General features: G+C 34.5%; 1 protein-coding gene across 10 annotated transcripts in view; it reads right to left on the bottom strand.

Moving 5' to 3' along the window:
* Positions 1-19,487, bottom strand: part of BTBD10 (BTB domain containing 10) — a 72,393-nt gene that overhangs the window by 17,883 nt on the left and 35,023 nt on the right. For 9 of the 10 annotated variants that reach the window (XM_017881562.1, XM_017881563.1, XM_017881568.1 and 6 more), the window contains 4 exons: positions 9,667-9,863; positions 7,544-7,829; positions 5,258-5,360; positions 1,998-2,118 (listed from right to left, as the gene is read on the bottom strand). In XM_017881562.1, the coding sequence (XP_017737051.1) occupies positions 1,998-2,118; positions 5,258-5,360; positions 7,544-7,829; positions 9,667-9,863 (707 nt within the window). Of the gene's footprint in view, positions 1-1,997; positions 2,119-5,257; positions 5,361-7,543; positions 7,830-9,666; positions 9,864-19,184; positions 19,250-19,487 lie in introns of those variants that run through there. The other variant, XM_017881570.1, reaches the window with a different exon arrangement.

Genomic DNA, 19,487 nt, shown 5'->3' with positions numbered 1-19,487 from the left:
CATCTTTGGGAATCTCTAAATTTTTAGTAAAATATATTACAAGTAATCTAAAAACAACTACAAATATTACTGAAAAGCTAAAAGTCTAGGATAATCATATTACACATATTTTACATAAAACTCTTACTTTTAATTCATAATAAATAAAAGATAGTAGTAATGACAAGGTAAACTATGTACAACAAAAGACTGCAGAACTAAGAGATTCACATCATCTGTAAAAAATTCTAGTTTTTTTTCTATCTCTGCCAGTCACCAAAATTCAACATCAAATTATATAAAGATTAATTTAAATGGTCATATGAAAAGACACAAAACTTGAAATCAGGAATCTATAATGCTCATGGTTTCAACTAAAACTTTTTTTTTTTTTTTTTTGAGATGGAGTTTCGCTTTTGGTGCCCAGGCTGGAGTGCAATGGTGCAATCTTGGCTCATCACAACTTCTGCCTCCCAGGTTCAAGCAATTCTCCTGCCTCAGCCTCCCGAGTAGCTGGAATTACAGGCATGCGCCACCACGCCTGGCTAATTTTGTATTTTTAGTAGAGATGGGGTTTCTCCATGTTGGTCAAGCTGGTCTCGAACTCCCGATCTCACATGATCCGCCTGCCTTGGCCTGCCAAAGTGCTGGGATTACAGGCATGAACCACTGCATCCAGCCCCTAAAATCATTTTTTAAGATGTGAAAAAACAGCAACTTTGGCCAGGCACAGTGGCTCACGCCTGTAATCCCAGCACTTTCAGAGACCGAGGTGGGTGCATCATCTGAGGTCAGGAGTTCAAGACCAATGTGGCCAACATAGTGAAACCCTATCTCTGTTAAAACGAAAAAATTAGTCAGGTGTGGTGGCGAGTGAATCCCTTCAAGGCAGGAGAATCCCTTGAACTCAGGAGGTGAAGTTTGCAGTGAGCTGAGATTGCACCACTGCACTCCAGCCTAGGTGACAGAGCGAGACTCTATCTCAACAACAACAACAACAACAACAACAACAACAACAAAAACCCAGCAACGTTGTTCAAATGTACAGTTGTATGTTGGATCTACTGTATTTCCAAAGTATACCTACTACATCTTTACTCCAGAAACCTCAGCTCTTAGAATTTTTTGTATTACCATGTAGGATGATATCCTGGGCACTATGGAAGACACAAATAATTCCCCAAAACAATACTATCTACTCTTTCTAAATCATTCAGTTCATTCTTTACTACCTATTTCCACTAAACTCTTCCACAGTCCTCTAGCCCACAATGACTTCCCCTTCCTCTGAACTTCTCCAACCACTTAAGTGTCGGCTTAAGTATCTAGGTACTTAACATTGATATCAAATATCAACATTTGATACTTCTCATACACTATTTTGACTTTTTTGTGCATAATCACATCTTTTCTCAGGGTTGGCGTAACAATGGGAGTAGGGGTGCTGAAGAAATGGTGAGAGAAGAATACCAGAGTTAGGATTACAACATTCTACACACTGCTTTGAGACTATATTTGAAGTTCTTGGATCAAGTCATTTAATCCTATGCATAAATGAGGGCTAGACATTCAATCTAGGATCTTTAATGATAGGTATCGTTTTTGAGAATTATTTGTGTTTTCCATAGTGCTCATATTATCATATGTGGTAATACAAAAAATTATAAATTTTTGGATGATGTGATCAAAGAAATGAAGCCAGATGACCACACTTGACCAAAGCCAAGGATCCAAATCTAGGAGATAAAACTGGTAACAAATAAATAATATAGAAAACTGTCTAGGAGGAAATCTGGGTTAGTCAAAAAAGAAAATTATTAAAATTGAAAAAAATATTTGGAAAATTGCACAAGGAGATTATCAAGGTCTTTGCAAACTTTCATTAATAATCTACTCGAATGCTTCATAATTCAATTAAATACTTTAAGTCTAACTAGGTTAATAGCACTAATTTCAGGCTTTTTGTTCCAATATATTCTAATTATACAAACCACTTACACACAAAACATCATACTTACTGAGATCTCTACATTTAATAGTACTATATTCAAAAGAGATACAAAGATAGTCACATGCTTCTCTCAGTTCAGGAATAGATATGCCATCAGGACAACGGATTATTCCTGTTTTATAGTAATCCTGGAAAAAGAAAAGTACGGAAAGCATAAAATATCTGGAGAACAAGGTAGCCAAAACTTATTATTAAGGTAGAGATGGTAACATTTTCAGAAACAGTAGAGAACTCTGACATCTCTGAAATGTGGAAGTTTAATCTTAGATGAGACCTCCGTTCTCCTACTTTTTCATTTTACCTGTAAGGAAAATTCAGGTCCAAATGAATTCATCAACTGACCCTGTCACACAATTATTTAAAAGCAAAGGTAAGATTTGAATGTAGGGCTCCCTGTTACCTAATTCATGTCTTCTCTATGGCATTATACCAATGCATATGTATTTTTCTTCTACAGGTTATATTTCTATAAAACTATCATAAAGTTTTAAATTTTTTTTAAAAAGTAAGGAAATTGAATGACATATTATGCTACCTTAAATACTACCTAGATAATTTAACAAAATTTGAGGTTTTTAGTACAGAATTATAGTCCTATTCAGGTATTAAAATATGTAAAATAAGACATTAGATATTCTTCTTCTAATACTACCCTTTGGTGATTCCATATGATGACAAGCAATACTAATTATTTCGAAAATCTATGTAACAGGTTGTTAAAGGACGACCCCAGAATCACAGATAAGTTACTTCAGAGATGAGTGACAAAAATTCTTTTCAATTCCACAAGGGGAAATACGGAAAGCTAAAAAAGCACTTTTTCCCCAAAATTAAGACCTGGCTCGGCCAGGCACCATGGCTCACACCTATAATCTCAGAACTTTGGGAGGCCGAGGCGGACAGATCACCTGAGGTCAGAAGTTCAAGACCAGCCTGGCCAACATGGTGAAACCCTATCTCTACTAAGAATACAAAAATTAGCCGGGCATAGTGGCGCACACCTGTAATCCTAGCTACTCAAGAGGCTGAGGCAGGAGAATCACTTAAGCTCAGAAGGCAGAGGTTGCAGTGAGCCAAGATCGCACCACTCCACTCCAGCCTGGGTGACAGAGCGAGCCTCCATCTCAAACAAACAAACAAAAAGATCTGTCTCAAGTTTCCTGAGGTTCAGAACTAAAGTAACCAGTAACACAATTTCTAAGGTTGCTGCATCAATGGAAGTGAAACATCTTCTGGTACTTGTACGAATATTCACCTGATCAAGATCAACTACTTTCCCGATCTGTCTTCCATCACAGAATCTTCCCTTCCCTCAAACTACTTAAGAAAACGGTATTTTCAGGCTCTGGCACAAACTGTCACAAACTATCAAACCTTTTTTTTTCTTTTTTTTTTGAGACAGGGTTTCACTTTGTTACCTAGGCTGGAGTGCAATGGTGTGATCTCAGCTCACTGCAACCTTCGCCTCCTGGCGCAAAAGATCTTCCCACCTCAGCCTCCCAAGTGTTGGAGGCCGAAAGAATGAGGGTGGTGACCAACTCAGTATACCACTGGAGGCTATGTGAGCAAACAGCAAACTGTTCGCATGAAAGCAGGTTGCAGGCAAACTGACAAACTGCATCTGCCACCCAGAACTAATGCTGAGGGCAGTCACGCCCCAGGTGCAGTATTTCTTGTGATTGTCTATGCACAACTGAAGTCTGTTAGCAATCATGTGAACCTGTGATAAATCAAGCAGCTAACCAACAGCGCCTTCTCCCTGTTCTTTCTCCCCAGTAAATACAAAGGGCTGTGGAAGCTCAAGGTCATTGCTCACTAGAAGCAAGGAGCCCCCAGCCCCTTCTTTAAACCAGATTATGTTGTCTTTCTTTTCATCCCTGCGTTCGTCCCCCTTCATTCAGTCCCGTAGTAACCGTCACATCCCAAGTACCTGGAACTACAAGCGTGCCACTACACCCAGCTAATTTTTGGATATATTCTTTTGGTAGAGATGGGGTTTTGCCATGTTGCCCAAGTTGGTCTTGAAATCCTGGACTCAAGCCATCCACCTGCCTTGGTCTCTTAGCGTGCTGGGATTATGGGCATGAACCACTGCACCCAGCTTTATGAACCAAAATCACTGAATTTAAATTACAAGTAGGTGCTCTGTATGATAAATTAAAATATTAAAAAAAAAAAAAAAACGGTAAAAACCTCAAAAAAAAGTTTTAAAACAAAGACGTCGGCTGGGCACAGTGGCTCACACCTGTAATTCTAGCACTTTGGGAGGCCAAGGCAAGAGGACTGCTTGAGCTCAGGAGTTCAAGATCAGCCTGGACAACATGGCGAAACCTCATCTCTACTAAAAATACAAAAAAATTAGCTGGGTGTGGTAGCACATGCCTATAGTCCCAGCTACTAGGGAGGCTGAGGTGGGATGATCACTTAAACCCAGAAGGTCGAGGCTACAGTTAGCCGTGATCACTCTACTGCACTGCAGCCTTGGCAATAGAGTGAGACCCTGTATGGGGAAAAAAACAAAAAACCAAAGATGTTAACAAATACATTCTGGAGATGACTTTTAGATGTTTCTAAGTTTGCTAGTTATGTGCAATAAAATAATAGAATCAAGTAGTCATATTCATTCTCAGTAAAAATGATCGATTTACTGCCTTTCAGAGAAAGAGAAGTAAATATGACTCCAGAAATGTTACTAAATACCTGAAAGAACAGTATATGCAAACCTAAGAGATTAATAATCCCCTATCCTATCATCCTGAAGGTCATAAAATTCATTTGCTTCTATTATATTATCTGTATGTACTAAAATAAAGATGAGAGCACAGCATGGTGGCTCAATGCCTGCAATCCCAGCCACTGGGAGGCCAAGGTGGGAGGATCGCTTGAGCCCTGGAGTTCGAGAACAGCCTAGGTAACACTGTGAGACCTCGTCTCTATAAAAAAGGAAAACAAAAAGAATTAGCCAGGCATCGTGGTGCATGCCTGTAGTCCCAGCTACTCAGGAATGTGTGGCAGGAGGATTGTTTGAGCCCGGGAGGTTGAGGCTACAGTGAGCTATGACTGTGCCACTGCACTCCATCCAGCCTGGGTGAAAGAGCAAGACCCTGTTGCAAAATAAAATATAAACAAAATAAAATAAAGATGAATTAAATGGTATTTAAGGAAAAACAATATCCTGGAATAACTCCAGAGAGATATTCAAATAGAATTCTGCTTCTAATCCAAGTACCTACTAAGAAGGGGTCTTATGATTAAGTCAATACTCACCAGAATAGCTCGAAACACAGTGGAACCAATTCCCTCTGCCACCTCATACTCTCCTTTCTCATTGGGTCGTGTAAAGTTATGTTCTCGGCCAGATCCAAACATCCTATGATAGTAAATAATTGAGAAATACGTCAATAGAATACTTCCTTCAAAAGGGAAAATGGATTTCATGTACAAATGTAAAAAGGAATTATATCACTAAATTAGTCAAGAATTTTATCATTAATGTATTCTGGCAAACATCATAAAAGAAGGAATATTAAAACATTTTCTTTTGATGGTAGGGAATACTAGTATAGATTTTCTCTAAGCAACAATAAAATAAACGACAAAATTCAGAAGCTAAAGAGCTTTCCTATCCCTTCTCCTCAGAAAACAACACCAATCAATTAATCAAGGGAAAAGGTGAGTTTTAATACTAATCTTACCAGGAAGAAAAAAAAAGGGAAACCATGTTATCTGTGCTTTTTCCTTAAAACTGCTGTTTTCACTGTACAGTTAATGCCATAATGCAGCACATAATAGCAAGCTAACCTGAGACAAAGTGATATGATACAGGACAAGTCAGGTTGTTTTACATTTCACAATCTTAACTATAAATGTAACAAATCCTACTCAAAATTATTAGACTTGCATCCTGGAACTGAAAAACAAGCAATCAAATGCTGGGATAGATAGGAATTAAGAAATAGGACAATGGCAAGTTTAAGAAAATAAATAAAAAGCTCTTATGTAAGAAAATACAAATGACTTTATGTTTTTTTCAAGTCATGTTTGTTGGCCCTTCAAGAGTGCAATTTCCAAAATATGTCCTTAATAATAAAAAATGTACTCTAGTACTCTCCAGAAGATACAAAAATCATGATTAAAGAAAGGTGAACCTCTAGATCCTATGGTATGGTTGAATTAAGTATTCTACTTAATAGTTTCCTAATTCAAATAGTTTTATCTTTCGTTGTAACACAGAAAACTATGAACAACAAAGGTTTTTTATGTCAAAGTTTCCAAAAGAATGCCAACTGCTTTTTACAGTTCCCATGAATATTAACTTTCATCCCCAAAGACACACTTTAGCCAATCGGCCTAAAAAGAAGGCTTTGCTAATTGGAAAAGAAAAGAAGATAGTCTTTCAGGAATCAAATGTCATGATTTAAACTTTTTACAAAAGGGGAAAGCTACTCTTTTCACATCAATATGAACACTTACAAACCTTTTTTTTTTTAAGAAAACCATAACAGCCAAAATTTCAAATATCTACTTTTTATTGTTTCTATATATCTGATGTAAAAATATAAAGTATTAACAGTGTCAAGTCATATTACTGATAATTTGTCAATAAGCCTCCCTTATAACACTAAAAATACAAAAAAGCCTATAGTTCAAAGGTATTTTTTTCATGATATAAAGCATAGTGTCAATGTTGAAGGAAAATATTTAGTTACTCAAAAATGTATACAATATCACAACGGCAGCATTTACTCTGTTACAAGACAATGATAAATCACACACACACACACACACTGCATATGCAATCTAGTAAAGTACAAGTTTTTATCTCATATAAATTTCTATTTCGTGCACATGCCCTTTCACTTGATAGTAGTGTAACCAAAGATACTGATTTTACAATTAAAAGGTATAGTTTGGACATGGGGAAAAATCAAGTCTCTATTGTCTATCTCCTTCTTAGACTGTGGTTCCCATAACTGCAAACTTTAAATAGATCTATTACTCTGGACCAGCACAAATCAGAAGATGACAATTATTTCCTTCATTTTGCTAACTACTTGTTGACATTCCTTTTTTCTTTTATTTTTTTAAGTATCTACATCAAACTGACAATTCATGCTGACTTTACAGCTAAACAACCTATTGGGTTTTTTTTTTCCGCCTTTAAACAATGCTGATTGTTTATATTTTGTGATTCAATGGGAACCCAAGTGCAGGAAACATATTATCATTGCTAAATTCACCTGGTTAGATTCAATTTACAGTCTCAATATGTAAAGACATTTTAGTATCCTGACTTCAATAACTAATATATTTGCTATTTCTACTGGTACTGCAAAGAACACTAGAAATAAAACCAAGTTCAAGCTCTTACTCTATCACTTTCTAGCTGTATTAACTTGGGACAAGTAATTTAGCCTCCAAAGCTCAGTTCTTTCATCTGTAAAACAGAAATGTTACATTTCAACAGAGAATTACTGTAAAACTTAAATGAAAAAATAATGGTGGTAAAAGCACCTTATAATTAGTAATGCAAATAACTGCAATAATACAAACCTGCCCAACATTGTATTTGGCTGTGCAGTAAAAATGGATGGGTCTACAACAAATCTAGTGTTATCCACTATTAGTGTCACTCGTTCTGATGTTCTTATATTCCGAGCTCCCTCTTTTGCATTTTCATATACAAACACCATCTCCCCAGATGTCTTACAGCTACCATCTGAACTTGACTGACTACTGTTTCTGCTGCTGGTCCCAGCACTGCTAATGGAACCATTTGGGGATGCTTTTTGAGGACGTGGACTGCTTGGACGAGAGGAACTGTGATCTTTTTCTCGTTCTGAAATAAAGATGTTAGACAAAGTTAGGAAATTTTCTTTTAAAATTCAAGATATATATATATATCTCTCTCTTTTTAAATGTTTGATTTATAAAAGTTGTTTTAAGTCACAGCATTTCTACTTTTCAGTTTCAAATAACATGTTAACAGAACACCATAAACATTCATTTAGTTCCAGGAATAAAACCCAAAACATCAAAATGCTTTCTAAAATCTTTATTTGTAGACTTTTAAAAAAGATGTATAGCTGACTAATGCTAACCCCAAACTAATATCAAGATTAAGGGAAATTTTATATTTTACTCCACTTAAAATAGAAACCCAAGGAACCGAATATTCTTACAAGTAAAATAAATATGCTTTGAAAGTTATTACAGTAAAAGATTAATAAGAATACCAATTTAAGCTGTCCTAATTACTAAAAGAGATAACACTATTCTGAGAACACAAAGTACAATCTTTAGAATCTCACCATATTAATAAGGGCATTCTAAAACCAGCAACTTATCTCAAAAAAAGAAGGCCCCATCCCCACAAAAAAGAAAGAAATTCACTAAGGGCAGTAAGAAGTATTCATTTATTTTAATGATTTTATGTCTACCAAATAAAGTGGCTTTAGTAGCTCATGATATATTGTTTTCTTCTCATTCTCAAGTTTGTTGAATAAAGCACTGCTACAAATTTTATGATCTATAATTATAGTCAAATAAAAACTAAGATTTTGTGATATGTTTCACTTAGAGACTAGATCACTAAACTTTAAAGGTGACCTAAAAATGTACCTCCATCTCATCAGTTTCATCAGCTTTTGCCAAATTCCTCTATGACTCAAACTACTTAGAACACTCTGTACAGCATTATTGATTATATAATTAGGTTTGACATATCTCCAGAGATACTCTGACGCCTCCCTTTTATTGCCTGATTCTACAATACTGGTAGCATCTCAAAAGCAAAATTTGCTAAAGCAGTATTAATAAAATAATGTATCATATCCTGCTATTCTACTCCCAGATACTGACTTTTTCATGTAACAAACTGTCAACTCTAATTTATACTTTTGTTGCTGTCTGGCTTATAAGTACTAGTTTGACTTCAAGGATCAACTGAAACACTGACAACTTCTCTCATAATTAGACCCTAATATTAATGATTCTTATTTACAACAGATTATCAGAAACTACTGCTGCATATAGTCAAAGTTTTAATTTGTCTCTTCTGCGGGGGAAAATAAAAATCAACAAGCTCACATGCTAAGGCACCTCTTCTTCAGCTGGTGTTTTATAGTCATACCATGTGTTCACCTGGGATAACAACGGTCATTTATAATAATGAATAGGAAGGAAGGGAAAGACCTGAGCTAGTTACTAACAAAGTAAAACAAATCACACCTTTCATCTATTTTTATTATTAAATTTGAGATATTGTCAAAAATCAGAATAAATAACATAATGGCTATTCTACCTTTCAGGTCCTTTGTAAGCATGATAATAACTAAACTCCTATCAATAATTTACTACAAACTATTGCTATATATTTCATAAGACAAAAATTAACTTGAGAACTTTGAAAATCTATATATCACAGTTTCAAAGGCTTTTCAAATTACTTATTTTATAAGACTGTACCAGAGGTTAAAAAATTCACGTTAACTTTGCATTTAATAAGCTGTTTTTTCTTTCACAGCAAGAACCAAGTTCGACTAAAACAGAAACAATTGAATAGAAGAAGCTAATTACACTCTGCTGTATTAGGCACAATTCAATGTCATTACTACTTTAAAAAGGTAAATGCATGTTTTTAAGAACTGTTAGGAAGGTTAGTTGATTTTACATACCAACATGGTGCTGTCGTGTTGGAGAAGTCACATTTCTAATACAAGGAGTGAGTTGAGACTCTGTTCTTTCATGAGATGAATCTCGTGATCTGTCACTTGACCTTCGTCTATCTCTTGATCTCTCATGTCCCCCACTAGCACCATGTAGACTCATTTTGGTGTGGTCGACTCCTCCCTTAGCAATACGCGAGGATGTACTGATAAGTTAGAAAGGAAAATTAACCATAAAAGCAGAACGTAAGATTGCAAACATTTTAAAAGAAAAACCCGAGTAACATAAAACTAATATATTGAAGTGCAAAAATCAAACGCTACTTTCCAATTCTGAAACCTAATTTACCTCAAACTTGTAGGCTTTAAAAATTCTGGAATAATGTGTCTTTGAATACTGCATAGTTGAACTCAGTTTTTCTGAACGAGAAAACTAAAGCTTAGAAAGGTTAACTAACGTATGAGTTAGTAGAAGTTGTAGTAATAGTGGTAGATCACCCAGATATCTTAAATGTTACTCAAATGTTCTTTTGATTTCTTTCATTGTGGGGGAAAAGAGAAGGCAAGAGCTTCTGGAACTCCTAAAAAACTGAGGAATGGGGCAAATAAATTGGTCTCCCTGCCAAACAAAATAAGTCTACATGCTAACTTCAATCAACCAACTTTGAGTTGAGTCTTTTCAAAACACTATGATTTTTTTTTAAAGTTTTTCTGAAAAGCATTTCTCAGCCAGGCGCAGTGAATCATACCTGTAATCCCAATGTTTTGGGAGGTCAATGTGGATGAATCGCTTGAGGTCAGGAGTTCGAGACCAGTCTGGCCAACATGGCAAAACCCTGTCTCTACTAAAAATACAAAAATTAGCTGGGTGTGGTAGCACACACCTGTAATCTCAGCTACTCAAGAGCCTGGGGCACAAGAATCGTCTGGGAGGCAGAGGTTGCAGTGAGCCAAGATCATGCCACTGCACTCCCGCCTGGGGGACAGAGCAAGACTCTGTCTCAGGAAAAAAAAAAAGAAAAGAAAAGTATTTATCTGAAAACCTCACAAACCTACCTACTCTGACTACATAAAGTCACAGAATTTTAAAACTTAAAAATATCTTATATATAATAAACTTCTCCACCAGAAGTGAAAAACTCAGAATGTTGATTAAAATAGTCCAGTTTACAGAATATTTTAACACAATTATGTATTAAGTTACACATACTATATGTACAATGCTATGCTAAATGCCAACAGAAAGAAGCTTCCTCAGGAGCTTGTTTTCTAAGTGTAGCAGTAATAGATGAACATGCAGAACTTTAAACAATTCAAGAGTTATCCCAGCTTCCAAATATAAAACTACTAAACAGTTCCCAAATACGTAACTACTAAATGGGTATTAGATAATAAATGCTTTAGGATCTCAAAGAAAAAAGACATTGCTATAGAGTAGCCACTAGTGTATCACTAGTGTCCAGCTCCTGACAAATAGATAAAATTTCAATAATTAGATTACATTTTGCAAATAAGAAAACTGATGGTAATAAAAATAATAAAGCCAGACCTAAGGCAATTTGGAAATTTACTATGTTAGCATATACTATGGTTTAAGCAATTTGAAAATTTACTATGTTAGCATATACTATGGTTTAAAATATTAAAGTACTTTTAGAAACAGAAGGAACTTCATGGCTTTAAAGTAAAATTGTTGTCTAATGCTTATTGCTTGACATTTTGAATGATACTTAACATTCTGGAAACTTAGGTTTCTTATTTGTAAAATGTAGATTCTATTTATTTTCTAAGGTTAATAGGTGAAGTAAATGAAGTATAATAAGTAAGCTGACCAGCAATGTACCTGGCACAACATAATTGCTCATGAAATGTTAGTTTATTTAGTTATGACAGATGAGGATATTAAAGTTCAGAACTGCAAGACTTGCTCAGGGTCACATAGTATTTAGTAGAAATGCTAATAACACTATAACCTAAGCCTTTTGATTCATTCCAGTGCCCCTTTCATAATATTATACTGGTCTCCTTTAGCAAAACCATATGAGTTAAAATTTAATCTTGGTGATTCAGAAAGCAAAATCTTTCAGTGTCTCAGGGTCATCTCTTTGGTTGATTTTATTAGCTTTAATATTTTTTGTTATTTTGGTGGTTTCTTTCATTATAAAAATCAGTCATCACCTTGCTATAACAGACTACAAGGACAGAAGATAAAGTTGACTTTGTATTTGTCCTGAAAGTTACTTCTAGGGAAATAAAGGCAATCTAACAGCCTTTATCAGTTATTTGTTTCTCATAAACCTACAGAGAAAAATTCTACTCCCACCTTCATTCTAGTGAAAAAAAAAAATCAGAGTACAGCTGCATCAATAGAACAAAACCTTTTCTTTCAAACAGAACAAATCAAAAGATCCTACTGCACTTATGTTTTTAAAAAATCGTTAGAGTAGGAATACTGGAATTTCTGGCTTGTTTTCTAAAGTAGGAAAAAAAAGGAATCCACACTAAATAGAACAAAGATCATATATAGAAAAAATAACTCTTCAAATTATTCTGGCGGCTAAGTTTTCATCTTTTTCAATTATAAGAAAGCACATTATCTAAATGTGACTCTGGTAATTTCATGGACAAGGTATGAGCACAACTACGAGTAAGACAAATACAAGCTAAATCTTCAGTGTGAGTAAGGGCCAAGCAGACTGACTAATTAAAAAAGCGTTTTCACCAGACATCTCTGTAGCTGAAAGACTAGTCACTGCTAAAATATTGACTTCATTTCTAAAACACTTAGATTTTAAACGAATTCAAAAGATGTCATAATACACTTTCATATTTTCTTTTAATTCCCACATAGACTGAACCCTGAATCAGACCTTCAAAATCAGATGTCATGGAAGACAAATTATGTCCTACTATATTTAATTCAATACTTTTAGATTAAGAAAGCACTCTAAAGGCAAAAACAGTTAATATGTACAAAAGAAAATGAGGACGAGCAAGTTCAGAGGGGAAAGCTCTGCTTCAGGCTGCATTGAAGAGTTTGGGATTCATGAACTAAGTATAGGTAAGGACATGAAGACTAGATTAGCCCTAATACCTATTTCCAGCCAAGATAGAATAACAAGGGCTGAGTTTATACTCCTGTCTGACACAACCCAAGAAACCAAACAGAATATATGAAACAAAAGTCTGCAAGACACGGCATATCAGGCAATGAAGGAGAGCAATCACTGAAAAATGGAAAGCAAATTAGATAGGCCCAACAATTGTCCCAAATTACTATCTTGAGAGCATTTGCAAAGTAAACACAGAGAGGGAAAACACAAGCAGAACCCAGTGGACTGTGAGTGAAAGACATGGAGCTGGGACACTGGGATAAGAGATGGCTAGAGTTCTAAGGGAAAAGTAACACAGAGAGAAAATCTCAGAAATCTGCAGAGTCCTCCTTGAGTACTGAGCTGGATACCAGTCACACATGTGAGGACACTATGAAAAGCTGGGGAAAAAAACCAACTCAAAGGATTAGAGGAAATAGTGCCCAGCACTCATATAGGGCCAGGAAAGGGTCCTGTTCCCACTAGTTCAGACTGGAAAGCCTAATAATTTTTAAGGCATTGGGAAGAGAATTAGAAGACTCTAAAATGGGAAATAATTACAACTAGACTGAGCACTGTTCCAGTTCCCCTAACAAATTTTAACATCAAGACCAAAAGGACCACACTATTTCCATATAGCTAAATCCTAAAGCAAAGCTCAAGAATATTTGTAAGTATAAGAAATATCAAACACACAAATGAGGTAAAGTTTACCATGTATGGCATCCAATCAAAAATTATCAGGCATGCAAAGAAGTGAGAACACATAATCCATGAGGAAAAAAAATCAAGTGAAATAAAACGTGAACTGACACATATGTTAGAATGAGAAATAAAATATTAAAAGTCACTATAACCATAGCCCTCCAAAAGAAATGTAAAGACACACAAGATTAAAAGATGCAAATCAAGCTTCCAGAGATAAAATGTTTACATGTGAGATGAAAAGTATACTAAATGGCCCTTTAAAATGACTATAGTTAACAATAACTTATTATATATTATCAAATGGTTAGAAGACAGAACTTTGAATGCTCCAGACATTTTTAAAAAATGATCAATGTTTGAGGTGATAGATATGCTAATCACCCTGATTTGCTCACTACACACTGTATACATGTATTGAAATATCACTCAGTACCTCTAAATATGTATAATTATTACATGTTACACATTAATTAAAAATCACTTTAAAAAAGAAAAGCACACTGAATGGAATTAATGGGAGATTACACATTATAGAAGAAATGATTAACAAATTTGAAGACAATGCAATAGGAAATATTCAAAATAAAAAAGACAGAGAAAACAGAAAAATAAACAGCATGAGTAAGCTGCAGGTCAATTTCAAGTGGCCTAATATAATATAATAAATGGAGTCCATGAAGGAAGTAGGAAGGAAAAAAAGGAAAGTAATATCTGAACTTTCTCCAAATTTGGCAAAAATTACAAACCCAGATTCAATATGCACAACAAATTCCACACATACTTCAAAGAAAAAAATGAAAACAAACCCTGTCAACCTAGGTTTGCCATAGCCACTAAAAACATCTTTCAAAAATAAGAAGGATCTGCACTGATTTGCCAGAAAAAAATAAGAAAGTACAGACATTTTCAGGCAAAAAAAGACAAAGGAATTCATCATGAGAAGACCTGCACTGCAAGAACAGTTAAAAGGTAGTCCTTCAGGCAGAAAAAAAAAGCTAATGCCAGATGAAAATATGAATCCACACAAAAAAATGAAGACCACTAGAAAAAGTAACTGCATAGAAGAATATAATTTTTTTCTAATTGTTTAAATCTCTATAAAAGATTAAACAATAATGATAATAATAATAGAATATGGGGTTTATAACATACACATATAACTAGAGCAGCACAAAGTCTGGGAGAAAGAAATCGAAGTATATTATTGTAAGGTTTTTACACCACACAAGAAACAGTATAACATCACTTGAAGGTACACTGTGATAAGTTAAAGATGTATACTGTTAATACTAAATCAACCACTAAGATAAGAAAACAAAAAATTACAGTTAATATACCAAAAAAGGAGATAAAATAAAATCATAAAAAAAGATTTGGCTAATCCAAGAGGGCAAAGGAAAAAAGGGATTGGGAGGAAGAAGGAAAAAGAACAAATGGGACAAACGGAAAATAAATAACAAGATAACACTTAACCTTAACCATGTCAATAATCACATTAAATACAGATAGTCTTAGCCATTGAGATGTAAACAGTCTAAACCATAAAAGGTGAATGAAGATTATCAGATTGGATATAAAAGCTAGATCCCCAGCCTGGCAGATCACTTGAGCCCAGGAGTTCGAAACCAGCCTTTCGCAACGTGGCAAAGCCTCATCTCGACAAAAAATACAAAAATTAGCTGGGTGTGGTGGTGCATGCCTGTGGTCCCAGCTACTCAGGAGGCTGAGGTAGGAGGATCACTTGAGCCTCGGAGGTCAAGGCTGCAGTGAGCAGAGATTGCACCACTGCACTATGGCCTGGGCAACAGAGGAAGACTCTGTCTTAAAATAATAATAATAATAATAATAATAGTAATAATAATAATAATAATAATAAAAGCCAGGTCCAACTATATGCTATATGGTATAAAGAGATTCAATATAAAAGAATGAGGAAAGATACACTATGCTAGCACTAGTTCAAAGACAGCAAGAGTGGCTATATTAATATCAGACAAAGCAGAGTTCAGAACAAAGAATATCACTATGTATTTCATAAAGATAAAGGGGTTAATTTATTAAGTGCACATAACAATCCAAATGTTTTTCTGCCTTATGAGAGAGCTTCAAAATACAGGAGGCAAAAACTGATAAAACTATGAGAACTAGACAATTCCACAATTATCATCAGAGATTTCATCACCTCTCTCACAATATTTAACAGAAAAACTACACAGAAAATCAGTAGGGATTGATGAGATTTGAATAATATTATCAACTGACTTGACCTCACTGACATTTATGGAACACCCAAAAAGGGCAGAAAACTCATGCTTTTCATGTGCACACAGAACATTTATCAAGATAGATCATATTTTGGGCAATAAAACAAGTATCAATAAACTTAAAAGAATTTAATCATACAAAGTATGTTCTCTGATTACAATGGAATTAAAGCAAAATTCGATAACAGAGATATCTAGAAAATTCCCAAATACTTGGAAATTAAATAATATCTTTAGCTAAACAACTTACAGAGCAATAAATAAAAAGGAAATTAGAAAATTTTGAACTAAAAGAAAGTGGGAAAAAACCCAAAATACCATAATTTGTGGCATGGTATGACATTGTAACAGTACTTAGAGGCCAATTATGGCATTAAATTCCTATATTAGAAAAGAAGAAAGGTCTAAGAAAAATGACATTCGTCAATAAAATTGTTAAACCTCCACCCAGACTGCTTGGGACAAAAATCGAGAAGATACAAACTACCAATGTCAGAAATAAGAGAGGCTACAGATACTAAAAGAATAATAAAAGAATATTATAAACAACTTTAAGCCAATAAATTCAACAACTCAGAATGGACAAATTCAAACCTACAAAAAAGCTCACTTAAGAAAAAGTTGAATAGCTCTATGTTTACTAAAGAAATTTAATTTGTAGTTTAAAACATTCCCTCCAAGAAAACTCTAGGCTCATATGGCTTCACTGACAAATTCTACCAAGCATTTAAGACAGAAATAATATCACCCCTACACAGCTCTTCCAGAAAATTGACGAGAAGATAGTATTTCCCAACTCATTCTATGAGACCAACATTGCCCAGACACCAATATCTAGAAAATTCCCATACTTGGAAATTAAATAATACCTTTACCTAAACAACTCACAGAGCAGTAAGGAAATCAAAAAGGAAATCAGAAAATTTTGAAGTAAAAGAAAGTGGAAAAAATATTACAAGAAAAGAAAACCACAAATCTTAGAACACAAATATCAATATTCTAAACAAAATTTTAATACATCAAATCCAGCAATACATACAAAAAGAATAGTAATCAAAGACCAAATGCTCTCCATTTAAAATCAGAAATAAGAATGTCCACTGTCACTTTTCTTCAACAATGTACTGAGGATTCCAGCCAGTGCAATATGGCAAGAAAAGACATTCAGATTGATTAAGATGTAAAACTATCTTTATTTGCAGAAAACATGATCATCTATTGTAGACTCTAGTAAGAAAAAAAGGTTACTAGAACCAGTAAGTTCAGCAAGGTTGCAGAATACAAAATCAGTATTTTAAAATGAACTTTATTTTTACATACCAAGAATACGCAACCTGAAATTGAAATTTTAAAAACACCACTTACAAGTAACACCAAAACCTGAAATACTTAGGGATAAATATGACAAAAGATGTGAAAAACTCACACATTGGAAATTATAAAACATTACTGAAATTAAGAAGACCTAAACAAATGGAGAAAACTACTGTCTTTACAAGTCAATTTTCTCCGTAAGTTAATCTACTGGATACAACATAATTCCAATGGAAAACTAAGTAGGCTTGCTTATCAAGAGTGACAAGTTGATTCCAAAATTCATATGCATATGCAAATGACTTACAATAGCCTAAATAACTTTTTTTAAAGAACAGTTGGAAGACTAACACGATCTGATTTCAAGACTCATTAAAAGGCTGTAGCAATGAGTAAAGTGTGCTACTGGCATAATGACAGGCACATACATCAATGAATCAGAATAAAGACTCCAGAAAAGAATTCACATACGTATATACAGACAACTCATTCTCAACAAGGGCTCAAATACAATTCAGGGAAGAAAGAGTTTTTCATCAAATGGTGCTGGAACAAATGAATATACAATAGGTATTTCACGTTCAACAATTCTAGAAAAAACAAAAAAAGGAACTCTGCGTAATAGTTCCCATCATATACAAAAGTTAACTCAAAATGGACCACACACCTAAATCTAAAACTTAAAACTATAGAACTTCTAGAAATAAAAAGCACAATGCATAAAAGAACAAACCGACAATTGAACTTCATCAAAATCAAAAACTTTTGATCTTCAAGAAACAGTGTTAAGAGAATGAAAACAAGCTATGCGCAGTGATTCAAGCCTGTAATCCCAGCACCTTGGGAGGTTGAGGCGGGACAATAGCTTGAGCCCAGGAGTTCAAGACCAGCTTGGGCAACATAGTGAGACCATTTCTACACAAAGTTTTTTAAAAAATTAGCCAGGAGTGGTGGCAGGCATCTGTGGTTCCGGCTACTTGAGAGGCCAAGGTGGTAATATTGCTTGAGACCAGAGGTTCGAAGTTGCAGTGAGTCATGGTCATCATGCTACTGTACTCTAGCCTGGGCAACGGAGCAAGATGCCGTTTCAAAAAAATTAATAAATAATAGAGACTAAAAACACAAGCCTTAGACTGGGAGAAAATATTTGCAAATCATATATCTGACAGAGGACTGACATGTAAGCTATATAAAGAACTCTCAAAATAATGGGAAAAAATGTGAGATACGCAGATAAGAAAATAAGTACATGAAATGATAGCGTCACTTGTCGCTAAAGAAATGCAAACTAAAATGACACTGTTACATCATTACACATCAGAGTGGCTAAATGAAAAGACTGACTATATCAAGTGTTGATGAGTACGTGTATGAAATGGAACCCTCATACATTTGTGCTAGGAATGGAAAATGGTACAACCATTTCAGAAACTGTTTCAAAAAACAATTTGTTTCTTAAGAAATTAAATATAAACTAGCCATATGATTCAGTCATTCCATTATGTATTTATCCAAAAGAAATGAAGACATTATCCATAAAAAATGATTTGTAAACAAACATTCTTAGCAGTTTGATTTGTAACAGCTCAAAACTGGAAACAACCTAAATGTCTATGAACAAGTGAAAGGATAAACCATTTGTGATATATCCATACAATGGAATACTACTCAACAATAAAAAAGAATGAACTACTGACACAAGTTACAACATGAATCAATCTCAAAATAATTACACTGAATGAAAGAAGCCAGATCTCTCCCCACCCCCAAAAAATAAATTATATAAAATTCTAGGAAGTACAGAATAATGTATAGAGCAACAGAGAACATATTGGTGGTTTCACAAAAAAGGGGTATAAGAGTTCAAAGGGAAGGGTTACAAAGGGCACCAAAGAAGTTTTTGAGTGTGATGTATATGCTCATTATCCTAATTATGGTAAGGTTTTCTGGGTATATATATATATGTACCAAATTGTATACCAGAATTGACCTCTTGGCCAAAACACAGCTACCTGAGAATACCATAATAGAAAACAAATACTTAGCCATTTCAATTACACTTAAGTAACAAAAGTCATGCCTTTTGTCTTCTAATAGTCCTTTCTTTTCACACTTTTCTTAGCAGAGTGCACTAAATTCCTTCTCTTACCAATCTACATAGATTCTGGCATCCTCTTCTTGTAATATGGTCCGCAGTCTCAAGAAACCAAAAGCATTTCTACAATCAGATTAAAAACATCTACCATCACCAACTGATCACCACTTGAAAACTTCACAAACCAACATATACTACCCAGTAAACTTACTACAAAAGCCCAAATAAGAACCCTTAATCATGATCCTCTGAGATCACAATTTTCTTAAACTGAGGAATATCAATCACTTCCAAGCACCTCTAGTTACATAAACAAATCCACCTTAAACAAAAAAGAAAATATTTCCATTTTTAAAT

The sequence above is a fragment of the Rhinopithecus bieti genome, unplaced genomic scaffold (genome assembly GCF_001698545.2).
Source record: "Rhinopithecus bieti isolate Rb0 unplaced genomic scaffold, ASM169854v2 scaffold_11944, whole genome shotgun sequence".
NCBI lineage: Eukaryota > Metazoa > Chordata > Mammalia > Primates > Cercopithecidae > Rhinopithecus > Rhinopithecus bieti.
Note: the sequence above shows the minus strand (reverse complement) of the source record. Positions and strands in the feature narration are given on the sequence as shown.